The sequence below is a fragment of the Panthera tigris genome, chromosome A1 (assembly GCF_018350195.1).
Source record: "Panthera tigris isolate Pti1 chromosome A1, P.tigris_Pti1_mat1.1, whole genome shotgun sequence".
Taxonomy (NCBI): Eukaryota; Metazoa; Chordata; class Mammalia; order Carnivora; family Felidae; genus Panthera; species Panthera tigris.
This window is the reverse complement of record NC_056660.1, coordinates 127,469,799-127,490,396: the sequence shown is the minus strand read 5'-3', so window position 1 is coordinate 127,490,396 and position 20,598 is coordinate 127,469,799. Positions and strand designations below refer to the sequence as shown.

Genomic DNA, 20,598 nt, shown 5'->3' with positions numbered 1-20,598 from the left:
TCACTCTTCTCTAGGACACTTTCTGCCCTAGGAGGTTGACCGGTGAGGTGGACAGCAGCAGCTTCCTTTGCCCTCTGGCTCTGTTGCATTTGGCCAGTGGGGAGTCCCAGCAGGAGATCAGAGGAGGATGAGATCATATTCATGTCCTTATTTCCTTCCTTTCAGGGTCAACTGAGGCTAGTGGTGTCCCAGAGAATAACCTTTTCCAAGGCAACCCACTTTGTGACTCTCTTCTCCTGTATCAGGGACCCACCCCTCTCCTTGTCCCTTTTGAGGGTGGTGGAAACTCTATTATTGCTTGTTCCAAGAACTTCACTTCTCCTTTGTAGATTCTTCTACCCTACCACCATCTTAAATAGTCTCTTTACCAAACCCTCCTTGAAGGATCCTAATATGAGTGTGCTGTCTATTTACTCCTGGGATCTTAACTGATACATTATTCATTACTGTTTAGTTGAAAGTACATCTGCCTAGGTCTGTCTTATTTGAGGGAGTTTGGCACATTTAAGAGAAAAGAAAAAAGAATGGGTTGTTGTTATTTGCCATTCGATATTAAGAGAAGAAGGATGATGATGATGGTGGTGATGATGTGAGCCAAGCATTCATCTGGACACTTTTTTATACACATTAGCTCATTTAAACTCAAACACACATGAATATTATTACCTCCCTTTTGTAGATCTCAAAAAAGATCAGAGGGGTTAAGTAGCTTGACGAAAGCCACACAGAATGCCTTTGGGGAGCTGAAACCCTAACCTACGCCTATTTGGTTTCGAGGCCCCTACTGTTTTAGCCAGACCATGTTGCCTCCCAAATATACAGGCTGAGAAGGTCCAGCCCATCAGCAGTCAGTTCTCAATTAAACCCATTTCCCTACTCACATTTCTATAGGAAAGTCTTTAAATGATGTCAAAGCAAATTTGTTAACAAGTTGATTATTTCATCAGATCTTATCAGGTCAATTCCATGATTTGTCTGTTTTGACTGATTTGTTAATTTAAAACCATTGAGTTACTAGCCCACTAGGGGCAGCTGACTATTCCCTCGTTGCCCCTAAGACTACTCATTAAATACTGAGTAATTAAATATTTTGAGTGAGTTTTTCTCTGAGAGCGTATATGCTTCCCACAGCTTTTAGTTGGATTTTATTTTCTCCCTAGGTGTGGAATATTTAGTTGTCAGTGTATATTATTTCTGTCCACTTCTTAAGTTAATTCTAGGTGGGTAATACAATTTCACATTTTCTGAGCACTTATAAAATGCTTGGGATTAGAACCAGTCAGGAAGGGTGACTAAATTCCTGGAGGTATACCAGCTGGGAAATTTGCATTTGTGGATCATGTCTTCCTGCCCTCCCCCACTCCCTTTAAAATAATCCACACACACTCCAAGAGACTGTATTTATCTAGCAACTCACATTTGATTGTGCACGTTTCGCTTACCTCAGGCAAGCCTTTTCATTAATCCTGGAAAAAGACTATGTGCCTCAGTGCCCTTTGGGTCTCTCCAGTTGTGCCTTGGGACATTGTTAGTAGTAATAAACTGGATTTCTCTGATTCTAGCAGTACCTCGCTGTTGAGGGATCTCTGGCCTCCCTGAAAGTATCTCCCTTTTAGGGTCATACGTCTTTAGGGGGAATTCACATGTGTTTAAAACAAGTCTTTGAGGCTTACGAGTCTGCCAGTACAGTTGCTGGAAACCTTGGGGAAGGTTCCTCTCCAGTGGTGTAGGGGGCACCAGTGGGTTCCCCTGCTGCTGAGGGCTGGCCTTCTCTAGGTAACTGCACAGATGCTGTGTTCCTGGAAGCCGTCTTCCTTGGGTGTGTGTGTGTGTGTGTGTGTGTGTGTGTGTGTGTGTTTAAAGTATACACAGTTACTTTGTTTGAATGTATTTATATTTTTGTATGTATAACTCACACACTTCTGCACTTTGAGATTTTTCAATCATTTTAGTAAAACAAACTCCTTCAGACTTTGCTCACTGTTATTCTTTTCCCTAAATCTCAGACATGAGTCTTTTGAGAAATTTAGAAGAAATCCAAATGATAGAATATATGCCTTTGTTAGAATCAGTCTGCTCCTACAATGTCAGCGTACATCTACAATGTCAGCATGTTTGTGTTTTGGTCAAGCCTGTTTGCTTTATCCCCTTTCCCTTAGTGTGACTTCTTTCCTAAAAGGCATTTCAGCCCACATGCAAATATACCTTGTGAATACATACATCATGCCCAGATTCAGCTGAATATCAGAATGATATTCTATTTGCTCTTTCCTCGAAACTCGAAATAGAGAGTCTCTGTCTTAGTGTCTCCTGGGAAGTAAGGTAAGCTATTGTGTCATTCTTAGGAACAATAGTTTTGCTTGACCAGGTAGACTGTTTCTCCCACTGTTTCTTGCAACATCTTGGAAGCCAAAGAGTAGAGAACTCCCTAAATTGACTGAAGAACCATTGTGCTGTGGGTTATCGCTAAAGGTGACACAGGAGGCCACCATGCCGTGGTCAGAGGCTTTCAGATGTGCTAAGATTCCCCTGGTGGTGGCCATACCTTGATGAATCCTGAGTGGCAAGTGGGGGTGGTGGTGGTGGGGGGTGCTGTACCAGTTGGCATCAGCACACAGTTCAGCCTGCATCTTCATCTCATACGTGTACATCTAAGTTGTGGCCACCATACCTATTGGTTTATAAGCCACTAAAAAATGTAGACTGGAAGACTTAATGGAAAACAGATGGTGCTTGAAATCTCTAACTTACATTTGACAAAAGCTCTTTTGGAAACGCTGCTTGTGTGTACTTTTGTTGATTTAAACACAGCACCATTTTAGCTTGTTCTGCTGAATACTTTAAGAATTATTGTCCTAATCTAAGACAGCATTTCAAAGTGCACATGTTAGTCATATACTTGATTAAACATTTCCTTGCCTTTCTCTTCAGAATCCAGTTGGCTTTTGAGTGGATAATTGTTGCAGTGAGCTCAGTGACATTGGAAGCGACTCTTGTCCACTTGAATTACTTAAAACACCACCATGAAAAGAAATACCTGTGATCTGCTTTCTCGGAGCAAAAGTGTAAGTACCTTTTGTTTTCATTTCTTTTCTAAAAATGTGTACACACACACACACACACACACACATATATATTTTACTGTTTCTTTAGATTTTAATACTGTGTTGTCATGATCAGGCTTGTGGGAACCCTTGGTTAACTTTCGCTTCTTGGGACTGTATGCAGATTATTAACAAATGAAGACTTGTTCGTCTGTGTGGCCTAGTTGACATTTGATGAGAATTCTCTTTCAGCTAGTTTATGTGCCTTACCATTCATTTGTATAAGCCTGATGGTGTGATGTTGGAAACTCTGATATTTGGATCGATGCAGAAATTCTATGATTAAAAATTGAAACTGAAGACAGTTAAGTCTAGTATACTGAATTTTCTGGGCAAGTCCAAAAGGATAAACTGAGTTTATGTCGTTGCGTACTTCAATCAGTCACATTCCAAAAGTTTACGTACATGGTGAATAAATGTGAATACTTGATCAGTAAGACATGATTTCTATGAGCTGTCTACCCTAGTGTATGTCTCTAATTTTCTTTCCTTCAGAATTTTTTTTAAGTGAACACCCTCAGGGCCCTGAGGTAGAGTAAGCCTCCTTTCCAGTTACCTATTTATTGTTCTTAAGGTGCCAAATTAGTGATGATTTTTAGATCTGTATTAGCTTATAAATGAAAGCATAAGCAAATAGAGCAACCTGAAGAAAGCTACCCAAGGCAAGGATGAAAGTAGACTGTTAATTTCTATGAGGCAAGCTCTAAGAACATGTCCCTTTGTTAATTTACCCAGGGCGGGGGGAAAGGCATCCAAACAGATGCATTTGTGACGTAGGAACATTTATTTGAAGGCATCAGAAAAACCACAAATGCAAACACATTTCTCTAGAATGAGAATGCTTTGTGTTGCAACCCGTGATTCTTTTGTGATGGCCCAAGGCCATCTCAGATTCTTTCTACAGAATAACTATCAGACTTTTAAGGGTGAGCAATGCTGGAGTGTGTGGAGAGGGAAGTCTAGTGTGCTCAGTAGGGTTTCTTAAAAAATGAGAAGGTGCCCAGAAGTGTGCCGGTTCTTAGAGTACAGAGTGTGTTTAATAACTGGCCACAGAAATTCAACAAACTTCGAGGGAATGTCTAAATTAATTTGTTTTCCTGGTTGGTGTTTGGTTGTATGGATTATTAGATAAAATAAAGGGCCATGGCTTGGATCCTGGAGTTCCTTCGGTCATGATATATTTGTTCATTAAAATAGGAGGTGACATGCATACAAATTACCAAACTGCCAACACATCTTTTTGTTACAGAGTTTTTTTTTTTTAATTTTTAAAGTTTATTTATTTATTTTTGAAAGAGAGAGGAAGGGGGTAGAAAGAGGCAGGCAGAGAAGGGAGAGAGAGGGAACAGGTCAGAAAGAGGGAGAGAGAGAATATCTTACGCAGGTTCTGTGCCATCATCGTAGAGCCTGATGTGGGGCTTGAACCCAGAAACTGTAGAGCATGACTTGAGCTGAAATCAAGAGTCAGATGCTTAACCGACTGACCCACCCAGGTGCCCCTGTGACTGAGTTTTTCTTACTATATTAAATATGGATGTAAACCACTTACATAATCCTTCTTTCTTTCATTAAATTTCAGTGCCTTGTGATATGAAAAAAAATGTGTAAAGCCAAAGGGGAGAATATTTCGGAGAATTAAAAATCGATTATTAAACATTGTTCTGGGGGGAAAACATTCTAAAAGCAAATGATTAACTGTGCCGTGACTTTAAGGAACTGTGAATGCTTAATGATGCTAGGAGATTTCCCATTTATGTTTGCTTAGTGCAAAAATTTTAATCTTGGTGGAAAGCCTCACGATTCCCAGATTATGAGAACGTGAGTTGCCTACATGGGTCTAAATGTAAACAGAGAGCTCTCATTTCACTGCATCTTGGCTTCTTGAAAATCCACTGGCATAAAGAAAGTGCTTCCACTTAATTAACAGACTGCAGGTAGGAGATTGCTGTTTCTCAGAGAAAAGAGCTACACTTTTTGCCTAGTTAGAAGTTGTCATAGAGTTTCAAAAGTTCATTTTGCACTGGCCTGAAAAAGTCACCCCCCCCCCCCCACTAGATTTTTGCCATTACAAAATCCAAGGTTATACACTTAGAGGCAGATGTTTCCTATTTTTGATGAGGAAAATTTTAAGAATTAATTTGGTTTAGGGTTTGAGAATGTTTCTCTTTGGCATTATGACATTTAAAAATCCAAAGAGAATCTAAATGTTAAAACAGCCTCTGTTCCTCTCTGCAGGTCTCTGCATGTCTTGTATGTGTCATTGGGAAACTTCAGGCGTACAAAAGAGCAGGAAAAAAAAAAGATCATCATTAGACAATTACTTTATTTTTTCCTGAACACTTAAAGAGTGTTCATATTTTTCTCTGTCACATTCAAGATCTGGTGCAGTGTCCCTTTTAATGATTAATGCTCTGGATTCTTCATTTATTTGGAAGCCATCCATGAAAACTTTTAGCTATAAAAATATAAATAAAGACCTTTTTTCTTAAAGTGATATTTTGCTGGTTTGGGAGGATAATTTGTGGTTATAGTGGGTAAAAATGGGAGGAACTCATGTGGATAGTATCCAAGTGAGGCCTGGCCTCAGTGGCTGTTGGTCCTTAAGGTCTCCTGTGGGAGACAGATGTGCATCAAAGAATCACACGCATATGTGTAAAGCAGTATTTCTCCAACCTATTACCTTTTGTAGGGCCAACGCTTTTAACCTGTCTTCATACATAATGGCTTCTTTGTCCATCCTAGAATGTAAATTTCCTGAGACAGAGGCAAGTAAGTAATTACGTGGTAATGGAATGAGTGAATGGGTACCCCATGTTATCTACTGAGAGAAGCATCCTAGTATAATGGCAGCGTATCATAGAAAGACGTGGCTTAGTCAGAGAGGTCAGTCAAGCCTTTCCTGAGAAAAGGGGATCTTCAGGGTAGTCTGTGGTCTGAAGGGTGACTTAGCCTACTCAGGCAAAAAGGGGGCTTCCAGACAGAGCTAACCTGGTGTGTCAAGACTGTAGTGTCAGGGAATGTGGTGGCTTCACGTTCAAGAACAAAAGCTAGAATAATCTGCTGACAACTGTAGAGAGATAGATAAAGATGAACGTATTTAAGAGATATTTAGGAGGGGAAAAATGATAGTGCTTTTTTTGGAAAGGTATTGGAGGTAGGATCTAGGGGAGAGGAAAGTATAGAAGGTGACTCCTGGGCTTGTAGTTAACTTAAGGAAATAGATGCGGTCCTTCCACTGTGGTGGAGAGCCTGGGTGTAAACCTGGGAGGGAATGGAGAGAGGCTAAGTCTGAGTCCACAGCTATTGAGATGAGAATGTTTCAAGATACAGGAGTTTGGGGAGCAATTTTTTGTAATTCAGAGAACAGGTGGATTTATACTCCAAACTGCTAATTCAATGTAGAAAATAGAGGGACACTTTCGTTGAAATTAAAAAAAAAATCCTGCAAGTTTAACCTCAAGCTGTCTTCACCAAATCTACAAGGGAAATATAATGACAATTATTTCTAATTTGGTTTTTAATTTACTGGAAAGAAAGACCATCCATTTTTGCAAACTATTATGTGTAGAGAAGTTCTGAGAAATAGCAGCCTCAATTATATTCTCTTATTTATTTATGATACAAACAAAACAGGACTTAAACTAGTTGATTTCTGAACACTTTCGAACATAAGCTCATAAAAACAGGTGTATTTTTTTTCTTCACTATTTCTGATATTATAATGTGGTTAGTTTTGATCTATACTTTTATACTATTCCTGAACAAGTAGAATATAATTTTAAAATTTATTAATTATTATTTTCTTAAAAACGAATTCAAATTTAAATAGCATAAACTACCTTAATTTAAAGTAAATCAACGCACTTATGTTGCTAAGTGAAAATGTCTAAAGAGTCAAATATCATTAATATTATCAAATAATATTAGGATGAACTTACATAAAAGTTTCTATAATAAATGGACCTAAATTTTAAAATCTTAAAATCAATTCTTTATCACAGATTATTAAAATATGAAACATTTTAAATTTTGATGTTGTGGTTCACAGATCTGCTTATGACATTTAAAGAAGTCCACAAATTTAAAAAATGGCAAGACCGATATATTGCACATCAAGTGAAAATATCAAAAACAAATAATTTAAGCTTTACATTCCTGACTTACATAACCGTTCCAATTGTCTGCATCATTGGTATTTAGAATACATGGTATTAATATTTATCTGTCATAAAATAAGAATTTCAGCAAATTTCACAGGGCTTATAGAGTTTCTGGTATATAATGTCTCCTTATAGTAGAAGGATAACTTAAAGATCTTCTAACCCAGCCGTTTTATTTTGCTGATAAGGAAATTGAAACAGAGGTCTGGGGAGATGAAATAAACGACTTGCCTAAGAGGTAGCTTGGTGTAGTTGAAAAAAAAATGTGAGCTTTAAAATCACACAGAGGTGCCTGGGTGGCCCAGTTAGTTAAGCATCTGACTCTTTGTTTTGGCTCAGGTCATGATCTCATGGTTTGTGAGTTCGAGCCCCACATCGGGCTCTGTGCTGACAGTGCAGAGCCTGCTTGAGATATTCCCTCTCCCTCTCCCTCTCCCTCTCCCTCTCCCTCTCCCTCTCCCTCTCCCTCTCCCTCTCCCTCTCCCTCTCCCTCTCCCTCTCTCTGTGTCTATATCAAAAATAAATAAACTTAATAAATAAATAAAGTCATATAGAATTGGGTTCAAAATCTGGCTCTTTCAACTCTCCAGCTGTGGGACGTTTGATAAGTTACTGACTGTGGTATTCTAAAGGGTGTTAGGGAAATGATACTAACACACAATGCTTGGTACATCAAAAGTATAGATAACCTCATTAGAAAGTTCTATCCACCTTAGCCTATAAGTGAGAGAGACCACCTGTTTTCTTTCCTCTCTGTGATTCTTAAAATGTGTCAAAGATGGGGGGAAAAAAAGAAAAAATACCTATCTCTTATCTCCTTTTACCTATTTCAAGTGCCTGAAAAGCTCCAGTGTTGGAAAAACTATGGTGTCCAGATGAAGTCCTATAAAAATTAAGGCATTCAAGGAAAAACAAATGAAAAATATCATAAAATAAAGAGTTGATTATGTAGGTAGCATTTGTTCTTTAAAAACTCTGGATTTTCTGATTTAAATAATAATTACAAAAGGAAAGAGAAGGAAAGGAAAAACCTTCATCTGGCAGATAACCCTTTTCCTGAAGTATTTATTTGCAACAGGAAGTGTTGGAGTAAAAGATTCTTCCAGAAGTTTTATGATATGCATGCTTAACCTCTTTAAAGTTTTGGAGCCATCTCTTAGTGGACTGACATTTCATTTTCATGGGTCTGTTCGACATTCTTGCGTGACTTCTTGGAGTTGTATACCTCTTGGAGTGCTTAAGATCACATTTGTTTTTTTCTGGGTGCTGTTTCTTTGTCCATATGCTGAAAGGGAAAAGCATAAGCTGGTCTCTGTCTGTTCTAACCTTCCGAAGTGTCTTTGCCATCTCTGGAAGCTGGGGACAGCTTTGGCTGTTCTGCCTTCTGCTTTATTGGGGCTGCACAAGTCTCATTTGTACAACAATTACAGATTTTTGAATTTTTCTATAAAACCATCTTATCTTAAAACTATAATTGGTAAAATGAGACTTAGTGAGGTATATAGAGCATATACATGTATAGTGTAAGCAGGAAAATCCCATGCAGAAGGGAAGCCTTCTTTTTGTTTACTATTCTGAATTATAATGGATCAGCTAATCCCTCTGTTTAAAGCTTGCCTTCTCCTGACTCAAATATGTTTTCATGAAGTCATCTAATTTTATTCTAGAACAGCATTTAGTTGTAAACATCTAGAATTTTTTCCTTTTACCTACATAGCATAACAATTTAGGACAGAAAGAAAGTAATTAACAAAGAATATGCTTTTTAAAGCTGTTAGAAAATTTCACAAAAAAGTACTCTAGCAACAACTTTGCTTGTAATTAAATAGTTTAATTTGTTACAGTGGTTAAGGCTCTATCCCAATCCTTTAACAACTACTGTTAGCTGTAGCAGCTCTTTTCAATCCATTGGTCCCTGAGAGAAAGGAACCATTTACAGTGACCCCAGCATCACATCCATGACTCAAATTTTCCTTGGCATTTCTCCTGTGACATATTGATATAGTATGATTTTTCTGCAGTTAAAGATTTAATTCCAGCAGCTTGTATTTCTTTTGAAAATAATCTTAAAAATAATAGATTTACTCTTTCTTGGTATGAGGAGCTCTAATCACGATAGCCCACCATAAGGTTCTCTTCAGTATTATGATGTTCTTTCACTGATCTAGGTGTTTACTGTTTTCCTGGTATAAGGAAGCCAATGTGATCAAGTGCAGCAATCTCAAACTTGGGCTTCAAAAAGAAATTATTAGGACTTCTGTTTATATTTACTTTCAAATGTGATCTTTTTTCAAATTTCAACTTTTTGTTTATGTTTGATAAATGTACAAAATACATGTGTACAATCGATACATATATAAATTGGGAAAATCTATTCCAGATATTTTTCCTGATAGGGGTATGTAATCAAAATAGTTTAGAGGCGGGGCGCCTGGGTGGCGCAGTCGGTTAAGCGTCCGACTTCAGCCAGGTCACGATCTCGCGGTCCGTGAGTTCGAGCCCCGCGTCAGGTTCTGGGCTGATGGCTCGGAGCCTGGAGCCTGTTTCCGATTCTGTGTCTCCCTCTCTCTCTGCCCCTCCCCCGTTCATGCTCTGTCTCTCTCTGTCCCAAAAATAAATAAAAACGTTGAAAAAAAAAATAGTTTAGAGGCCATTCTTTGCAGTGAAAAGATCATTGTTTTTGGATTGGGATACCTGGATTCAGTCCTCAAATCCGCTAGTGCTTAAAGATCTGACCTTTAGTAAATTACTTATCTTTTTCTGAGCCTTAGTGCCTATGTGTATAGAAAAGAAAAAGTATAATGAAGGGGAAATCTCCTTTCATATAATAGTTGGTTGGTAAATTCTATCTTGAGGGTTGTGGATGCTTTTTGGTAGCTACAGAGCTGAGTGATAATATCTGGCCCAGAAAAGAATTACTTGGAAATGCCAGGAAATGAAGTATATTCCTCTCACTAAAGAGGTGCGAGCATAATTTCCAAGACCCTTTAGCCAGTTTTCATATTATGCACAGGATTCAGCTGTAAGATGAGTGGTTAAACTAGGTGAGAGTTCTCTTTCCTACCAGTTAAGAATTTCTGTGATTCTCAGTCATGTTGTGTCCATTTGTAAAATGAATTGAAAGTCATTTATCAAATAAATACAAAATCAAGACATTGCAGCAAAGGAGTGTATTAGCTCAGTTGCCTTAACAAAAATATGGTAGACTATGTGACTTAAGCAGCAGACATGTATTTTCTTAGAATTGTAGAGGCTGGGGACTCTAAGATCACGGTGCTGGCCAGTTCAGTTCCTGATGACAGTTCTCTTCTTGGCTTTCTCATTGTGAACTCCCAAAGGCCCCTATCTCCAAATGCTATCACACTGGGCGATAGGCCTTCAAAATAGGAATTTGGGGTGTGACACAAACATACCTTCTATAACAAAGTTTGATATTATTTTTTATTTTATTTTTTTTCATCACGATAGGTATACTCTTTAATCCCTATCACCTATTTTACCCACTTCCCCTCCGGTAACCATCACTTTGTTCTCTACAGTTTCTTAACTGTAGAACTGTCTGTTTCTTTGTCTTTCTCTCTCTCTCTCGCTCTCTTTTTTTTCTTTGCTCATTTGTTTCTTAAATTCCACATATAAGTGAGATCATTTGGTATTTGTCTTTCTCTGACTGACTGACTTCACTTAACATTATACTCTCTGGCTCTATCCATGTTGTTGCAAATGGCAAGGTTTCATTCTTTTTTTATGGCTGAATAATATTCCATTGTGGATGTATACCACATCTTCTTTATCCATTTATCTGTTGATGGAATCCTCCATAGTTTGGCTCTTGTAAATAATGCTGCAATAAACACAGGGGTGCATGTATCCATTTGAATTAGCATTTTTTGTATTTTTTGGGGTAAATACTCAGTAGTGCAATTACTGGATCATAGGGTAATTCTTTTTGTAATGTCTTGAGAAAATTCCATACTTCTTCCACTATGGACTGAACCAGTTTGCATTTCCACCACCAGTGCATGAGGGTTTCTTTTTCTCTACATCTTCTCCAACACTTGTTTTGTGTTTTTGCTTTAGTCATTCTGAGAGGTGTGAGGTGATGTCTCATGGAGTTTTTATTTGCATTTCCCTGATGATGACTGATGTTGAGCATCTTTTCATGTGTCTGTTGACCATCTGTATGTATTCTTTGGAGAAATGTCTGTTCATGTTTTCTGACCATTTTTTAATTGGATTATTTATTTTTTACATGTTGAGTTGTATCAGTTATTTACATATTTTGGATACTAACCCTTTATCAGATAAGTCATTTGCAAATACCTTCTTCCATCCAGTAGGTTGCTTTTATTTTTGTTGATTGTTTCCTTTGCTGTGCAGAAATTTATTATTTTGGTGTAGTCTCAATAGTTTATTTTTGCTTTTATTTCCTTTGCCTCAGGACACATATCTAGAAAAATATTGCTATGGCTGATGTCAGAGAGATTACTGCCTGTGCTCTCTCCAAGGATTTTTATGGTTTCAGGTCTCACATTTAGGTCATTAATCCATTTTAAGTTTATTTCTGTGTATGGTGTAAGAAAGTGGTCCAGTGTCATTCTTTTGCATACGGCTATACAGTTTGCTCAACACCATTTGCTGAAGACTTTCTCCCATTGTATATTCATTCCACTTTTGTCAAAGACTAATTGACCATATAACTATGGGTTTATTTCTGTGTTTTCTATTTTGTTATGCTAATCCATGTGTCTATTTTTATGCCAGTACCATTACTTCTGCTTTGTAATATAATTTGAAATCTGAAATTGTGATACCTCCACTTTTGTTTTTCTTTTTCAAGATTGCGTAGGTTTTCCAGGTCTTTTGTGGTTCCATACAAATTTTAGAATTGTTTTGTTTTAGTTCTATGAAAAATGCTATTGGTATTTTGATAGGGACTGCATTAAATCTGTAGATTGCTTTGAGTAGCATAGATATTTTAACAGTATTGGTTCTTCCAACCCATTTGCATTTAATGTCTTTCTATTTCTCTGCATTATCTTGAATTTCTTTTATCAGTGTTTTATAGTTTACGTAGTACAGGTCTTTGATCTCTTCAGTTAAGTTTATTCCTAGATGGTTTTGTTTTTGGTACAATTGTAAATGGGATTGCTTTCTTGATTTCACTTTGTGCTACTTCATTATAAGTGTACAGAAATGGAACAGATTTCTGTACATTGATTTTGTATCTTGTGACTTTAGTAGTAGTTTTTTGGTGGACTCTTTAATGTTTTCTGAATATAGTATCATGTTGTCTTAGTATAGTGAGAGTTGTTCTTCTTCCATACCTATTTGTATGCCTTTTATTTCTTTATGTTCTCTCATTGCTTTGGTACGATGTTGAATAAAAGTGGTGAGTAGACATTGTTGTTTTGTTCCTGACCTTAGGGGAAATGCTTTCAGTTTTTCACCATGGAGTATGATGTTGACTGTAATTTTTTATGTAAGGCCTTTATTATGTTGAGGTATGTTCCCTCTATATCTACTTTGCATAGGGTTTTTATCATGAAGGAATGTTATACTTTGTCAAATGCTTTTTCTGCATCTACTGAAATGATCATATGGTTGCTATCCTTTCTTATTGATGTGACGTATCATGTTGATTTTTTTTGTGAATGGTGAACCACTCCTACATCCTGGGAATAAATCCCACTTGAAGGTGCTGTATGATTTTTTAAATTTATTGTTGGATTTGATTTGGTGATATTTTGTTGAGGATTTTTGCATCTATATTCATGAGAAGTATTGGCCTGTAGTTCTCTATTTTTGTGGTGTCTTTATCTGCTTTTGATATTATGGTGATACTGGACTAACATAGGAAATTTGAAAGTTTTCTTTCCTCTTCCATTTTTTAGAATAATTTGAGAAGTATAGGTATTAACCCTACTTTAAATGTTTGCTAGAATTCACCTGTGAAAATGTCCAGTTCTGGGCTTTTGTTTTTTGGGAGTTTTTGATTAGTCATTCAGTTTCATTGCTGGTAATTGGTCTGTCCAAAATTTCTATTACTTATGGCTTCAGTTTTTGCGGGTTATATGAAACTAGAAATCAGCCTCAAGAAAAAATTGGGGAAGAGCCCAAATACATGGAGATTAAATAATTTTCTGCTACAAAATGAATGGGTAATCAAAGAAGAAATCAAACAGTACATGGAAATATATGAAAATGAAAACACAATGGTCTAAAACTTTTGGGATGTAGCAAAAGTGGTTCTAAGAGGGAAGGTTATAGCAATACAGGGAGGTCTAACTGAAGAAATAAGAAAAATATCAAATAAACAACCTTAAACCTAAAAGAAGCTAGAAAAATAAGAAGAAATAAAACTCAAATCCTATAAAAGGAAGGAAATAATAAAGATTAGAGCAAAAATAAATGATACAGAAACTTAACAACAACGATGAACAGATCAATGAAACTACAAACTTGTTCTTTGAAAAGATCAACAAAATAAACCTCTAGCCAGAGTTCTCGAAAGAGAGAGAGAAAGAGAGAGAGACAAAGAGAGAACCCAAATAAACAAAATCAGTAATGAAAAGAGAAATCCAGTAAACATTACAGAAATACAAACAGTTGTAACAGAATATTATGAAAACCCATATACCAATAAATTGGACAGCTTACAAGGAATGGATAAATTCCTAGAGTTTGATATTCTTAAGGGGTGATTTGAATAAGTCATTATGTTATTTATGCCCTAAGGATGGTGACAGATGTTCTGGGCTTCACATACTCTCTCAGTTGGATAACACTGAAAATTATCTGGTGAATATCATTCTCTTCCTCTACTATTTTCTATATTTTATGTAGGTGAAACCCAATGATGATTTTTGAGGTTCTGATATTCTCTTTATGGATCTTGGGCTAATTTTAATTTTATATGAAAACGTTGTCTTTTCCATCACTATTCTTATTTGGCTTTTAAAATACTGTTTGTTATTACATCCAGTCCAGTGACATAGATCTCTAAAATTCCTTGTCCTGTTGGGCGATATACCAGTTGAGTTAACTTTTCAGACTTTTGGCCTGATTATCTGAGTCATTCCCTTTACTCACAGCATTGCTTTTATGCTAACCATAAATGTACAGTCAAAGGGAGAGACACACAAATGGCTATAGTTACAGTATATTTTTAAATAAAAGTTATTAAAAAATTTTTAAGGAACTTTCCTTACAATATTTCTGTTGATATTCTCTGAACTCATGAATTTTTATAAATTTTCTCATCTGGAGAATGAATGGGATAAATTTCAATTCCTCATTAATCACTTCTGTTTTGAATTCTAAAGTATCTTGTAGTATTTTACATTAAATTCTCAATTTCCTAGTGAGTGCCCTGTATCATTTTCTTCCTGCCAGTAGGAGAGATTCAAGATCTCTTCTGCTCAATTGGATTTGTTAGTTTCTTGATGAAATTGCCCTCTGTTTGACTTGAGATTCTTTTGGATGCTCTACATTTGGATAAAATTGGCACTCACCAGATGTCTTTTAATTGAAGTTCCCTGTTTTTTTTTTTTTTTGACAAAAATGTTGTTTAGTGTTTATTCAAAACTAGAAACAAGTCCTGGATGTTTGGAGGGTACAGGGTGTCTAGAGAATTCTTTGCACACTGAATTTAAAGCATACCTAAATGGGCTGTCAGTTTTGGGCCTCTAATGAAGAGCCTACCTGGTGAAATATGCCCCTCAGCCTTCTTAGAATGGCCTCTTTGTACAGAAGAATTTGAAAATGTTGTTCCAAGTTTGTAAACCAGATTTATCTTATGCTTTTTTAAAAAAAGAATAAACAAAAACCCTTTTGCAGCCATACTTTTATATTCCTAAGTTTTTGGAAGGAATTTATGTTTTCATGGACCAGGGTGAGTAATTTATACCATTTCAGTCCATTGGTGCCTACCTGAAGAGGGCAGAGCAAAAAGAAATTTGGGAAGGATGATACATTTTGTATGGCATTGCAGAGGTATCCGCATTCATTATTCCTCACAATTATCCTATAAGATTGATTGTTTTGGTAGTTTTATGGTTAAAATAAAAATTATGGTTCCCTTCCCAGACTGGCCTCCTTTCTCTACTGTATCAATCACCACCTAAGCAAAAGTTGTCACAACTTAGAACCCTAAGTTAACTATATGGAAACTGGATTTTTCCCTTGTGATCACTCGTCAGAGTTCGAAGAAGGTCAGAGGAGATACTTTATGTAAAACTGCTTTGAAAAGTACAATATACAAAGTAGAACCAAAATAATATTCTTGCTTATGTCTCTATTGGCAACAAACTGAAATAAGAACTTGTAGTTTTAGAGGTTTCATTCTTTTTGTTATTATTCCTTCTCTGCTGCTTGTGCTCTTTCTTTACAAAATTCAGCAAATGTTTATTGAATGGTTACTGTGTGTCAGGAACTGTGCTGGGCTCTGGCTAGCTAATGGTGAATAAAATATTTATGGTCTGTCCCTTTGTAGAATATATTTGACAATTAAACATTATATTTTTTACAATTTTATTTCTCTTATTTTATCCTCCTATATCACCCTGGCCCTAACCACCCAAGTCTATCCTATTTTTAGTTCTTCCCAGGGATTATAAAACTGTGTCCTTCTCACACCTCCGTGTACTTGTGTTCATCATGTTTCGGTAACTTGTTTGGCAGAGTTAGTTTGAGCTGTGAATAATGTGCCATAATTGTCAATTACGCTCATTGTTGCAGAAACATAGATTATTTTAGAGCGTTTAAAAAGAATCTTTCTCAGATAATCAACATCAGTACAAGAATAGATGAGAGTAAAATGAATGTGAGTATGAAGGAAAGATCTGAAAGAATAAGGACTGATCACCAACCATTTCCTCTGAAATCAATCACACAACAGTTTTAGTGGCCAAAGCCCATCATTACATTGTCGCCTTAGAAAAAACTCCACTTTTTTTTTTTCGATATTGTGATGTGTTCGCTCTTTTATTTTTGGACAATTTCAAGTTGGAGTTGAATTCTCAAAGATTACGTCTAAGAAATAATTACATATGTTGTACTTAACAATGTAAACACCAAAGACACATAAAATTAGAGAGAAGTCTTGTTGAATCGATAATAGCTATTGAATGATTCCTCCAGGCAGTATCGCTCTATAACAAAGTGAAATTATTAAGAAAGTATAATAATTTAGTGGAGTTTTCTACTAGTAGTGTTTTGCTCCAGAAAAAAAAATACTTTTAAGGCCTTTTCTTTTTAACTATAGCCAATTCTGTATTTTTGAAATTAGGATTAAATATTGCTTTTTGTTATTGAAATGGCTACCTGCAAACAAAAGTTTTGAAGGTTAAAAATGATTTCATTTAAAATTATTGTTGTGTTTACGTGGTTTCCCATGATCATTACTTTCAAGGGCACCGGGGACATGGTCTTAAGGTCCTGGCTTGTAGTCTGGGCTTTGCCACTTTGTATTTATGTCGTGGTAGGGAAAGGGGGATGAGAAAACCATATAAAGGTAGGTTATTATCAAATGTTCCCAGTATCTGTGAGGATCATTTCAAGGGAAAAATGAGAAAACAGTACTGAAAACACATTACAAAATAAACAAAAAGCCAAACCAACCAAACAAAACATACTCCCAAAATAATGTTATACAATATTCAATTGTGTCATACATAGGCTTCTGGACCAAGTGCTTTAAGTCTTAGGGATTTTTTAAAAAATAGAATCGATCCATCAGTAAACAGATTAACATCTGTTACATAGTTCAGCTATGTTAAAAAGGTTATTCTTGTCAGTTCACATGTTCTCCTAAATTCTGCATAGTAAAAGCCATGGTGCCAAGGCCAAGAAAGATTAATTGTTGTATAGTTGGGGCCCCCAACCCTGCTTTCCAGTTGCTTCTATTGCTGAGGTTGGGTCATATACTGCACACATTGAGCTGCAGGCACAGCCCCATTTATAGCACAATGTCTGTGACAATGACATTTTGCTTGTGACTCAAGGTCATATCTGTCCTTCTCTTTGCCATTTTTACTGTTGTAGCAGTCTAGACTTCTGTTTTGGCAATATTGCTTCTGTGTCAATGATTTGGGCATATTTATAGCCCTCACAATCCTGAATTTAATTCTGTCAACAGCATTTATTAAGCTCTTACCAGTTATATGGCTGCATGACAACATTCATACCCCATGGAGCTGTGTACCAGATGCTACCCCAGAGGTTCAGATAGTGAACCCTCCACCAATTCATATCCAGGTTAGGATTTAAGCTTTGCAGAGAATCTGGATCCCTGAGCCTTAAAAGCCAAATGGTTTACAGCTACTAAAAACCAATGATAACACCGCAGTGCCACAATGAAAACTATCTTTTCCACAAACTCATTGAAAACAAAAAGCTACAAGCTTTAGTGGTCTTCATTTCTGCTACTGCATGTGCTTTGAAATATTAATTTTATGTAATAATAATAAGTTTGTATATTTCTAGAAGAGGCCGTTACCTAGCATTAATTTACCAGCAGGGGTGCATTTAAGCAGAATTTGAACCATATCAAGAGAGACCGAGGCATTGCTCAGAAACAGTAGTCTCTGAAGGAATATTCAAAGATAAACAAGGGAGTTGAGAAAAAAAAATGAGAACGTCCTAGTATGTATGCCTATAAAAACTTAAAAAGCAAAAGATTTTTTTCTCCATTTATTCACGCAGGGATTCAGAACAAACATGTATTTCCACAGCCAAAGTAATTGAGGTAATTGGCAGAGTAATCAGAGAGAAGCATGTCCTACAGTGGGTAATCTATTCAGAACAGCTGTAAGTTAAAACTTTCTGGTAGGGTTTTCTAATGTTGGAACAGTTTTTTCTGAGGAGATGATGAGATGGTCTTACAACAAGATCTTTCAAAGTTCTGATCAAGTTTTATAGCTCTTCAAATATGTATTATTGTTAATACCATACTATGACTTATAAGAAACTTGAATATCTTAATTTATTCTTTTTAACTTATTGCTATTAAGTTTATAAATATGTTTATAATGTATAGTTAGGTATAAATATATAGGGACATAATACATAAACATAAATGACTGTATATGTAGACACAAATGAAGAAGATTAACACATATTTTAACTGACATCTGCTCATTTGAAACCAAAGTTATATACTTGCATTAAAGCAATACATATCATTCATTAAATTATCCTGCATTTTAATGTCATAAATTCTTACCATTATGTGACCTTGAGTGAATTAGATTGCTCGTCTATATTTTACTCATTTGTAAAATGAGAGAAGTAAATTAAATGAATTGAAAATTTTCTTTCAACTCTGAGACTATGACTATATTTTTAAGATGATATATTTATCCCAACAGGTTCAATAAATATTTTTCACATTATTATGGTTATAGTCAAAGTATAGGTTCTGGCTTTCCTTTCCATCCAAAACATAAACATAATCCTGATTAATGAATTGAGCTTATCAAGTATCTGCTACCTTTGCAAAAACACTGTCTGTGTTGGACTTCTGTCACCTTAAAGAATGCATGTAGGGGCATCTGGGTGGCTCAGTCGGTTTTGGCTCAGGTCATGATCTCACGGCTTCATGGGTTTTTTGAACCCTGCATTGGGCTCTGCGCTGGTAGCAGGGAGCCTGCTTGGGATTCTCTCTCTCTTTCTCTCTCTCTCTTTCTCTTTCTGTCTCTGCCCTTCCCCCCCTCACGCTCTCTCTTCTCTCTGAAAATAAATAAAAAAAAAAACAGAGTGCATGGAATTGAAAAGATCCTTGATTTACTGAGAATTAAAAGAATTATGTAAAATTATTGCTGCTTTGAACATAAATCCTGTAACTGCCCATGTTGCCGATGGAAAAGTAAAAAGAAGGTTGTAACATTTTGGTGGCTCTGCTTTAAAGTAATCTAAATATTTTTACTTTATATTCTAATTCTACTTTATATTCTAATTCTAATTTTACTTTATATTCTAATTCTGTTTTTACTTTATATTCTAACTTTGCCTGGTTCTCTGCTGATTGCCACCAATTTGACCCCTACAGGTCACCTGTGGTCACATCAAGTCTGTCTTTTCTCTGTTAGCAGAGAGATCTCTCAACTATTGTGTCCAAGTGTGGACAGTATGGTTTCTCTCTTAAGTCCCTGAAGCACAACCATTTCCAGGCTGTAACATGCAACCAAACTATACTGAATGCCAGACATAATGGGAGGAAACCACAGTCCAGAAATGAAAACCCTTACAAGTGAATACAAGAAATGATCATTCCTGTCAATAACAGAAACAGCCTGTTACCAAATCCTTTCTCCTTAGTCACTGACCTACCTCTCAGTTGCTTTGCTTATCTCCCACAGTGAAATGCCTGTTTTTTGTATCCTATCTGGTGTCCAGGCTCTGAACTCCACCGAGTGCCAGGAGAAACTCCTCATTCCAAGTCTAAGAAAACATAATAATTTACAAAGGTACAACTCTTCCCACATGAAAACTCCTTCTACACTTTTATTCAGAGCAATGTAACTGGACTATATACATTCTAGGCAAGGACTTTAGCCTGGCCTTGATCACACTGAAGAAGCAAACTTTCTTCAAAGACTTTTCCTTTAAAGGAAAACTTGCTGGACCTTCTCCAAGATTTTTTCATTAAGGCCTTAAAACACATTAGTTTCACATCTCAGCCAAGAGTACTCTCATTCCACTGAACATCTGAACAGTCACCATTTTCATCATATCCCTATCACTTGTATTGCTCCCATAAGATCACCTCAACTTCTTAATTTTACAATATTGAGGAATTCTGGAGTGAACTGTCTAGCTTCTGTCTTAAGCTCCCAGATGTATAGAGCTTCAAAGACTGCCACTCCCTCCTTTCCAACAAGAAATAGCTGAACAAATGACATACTGATGACTTGGAAAAAACCCATCAGAGAATTGAGGTTCTAAGACAGTCAACCAGCCTCAAATATAGGAAGAGACAGGCACTTGTCAAGAAGGAGAAAGAAGATGCCATCATTTGTTTCCATCAGGCATACATCACGAGATGGCATATAAACTAGTGAGGAGATTCAGCTGATACTTACAATGAATTGCTAAAGCCTGAGCATGAGCCAGCACTAGAGCATGGGCACACTGGAGGTTACATAAATAGGGGAGGTATCCATCATTGGGCTTTTCCTCCACAAACCTCACTAGGTGCTCACTGGGCAGATTGAGGAGAACTGCAGCCACAACTGAAATTAGACCAATCTCCCCAGTGTAATAAAAATTAATCTGCAAAGGGGAAGAGAAACAGGGACTGCTGGCTTAGGGTACTGGGTAAATCCATTGATGAGGAA

General features: G+C 36.5%; 1 protein-coding gene across 1 annotated transcript in view; it reads left to right on the top strand.

Moving 5' to 3' along the window:
• Positions 1-20,598, top strand: part of PDE4D (phosphodiesterase 4D) — a 1,404,509-nt gene that overhangs the window by 307,107 nt on the left and 1,076,804 nt on the right. The window contains exon 4 of the mRNA XM_042987253.1: positions 2,932-3,065. Within this exon, the coding sequence (XP_042843187.1) occupies positions 3,024-3,065 (42 nt within the window). The 5' untranslated portion in view covers positions 2,932-3,023. The remainder of the gene's footprint in view (positions 1-2,931; positions 3,066-20,598) is intronic.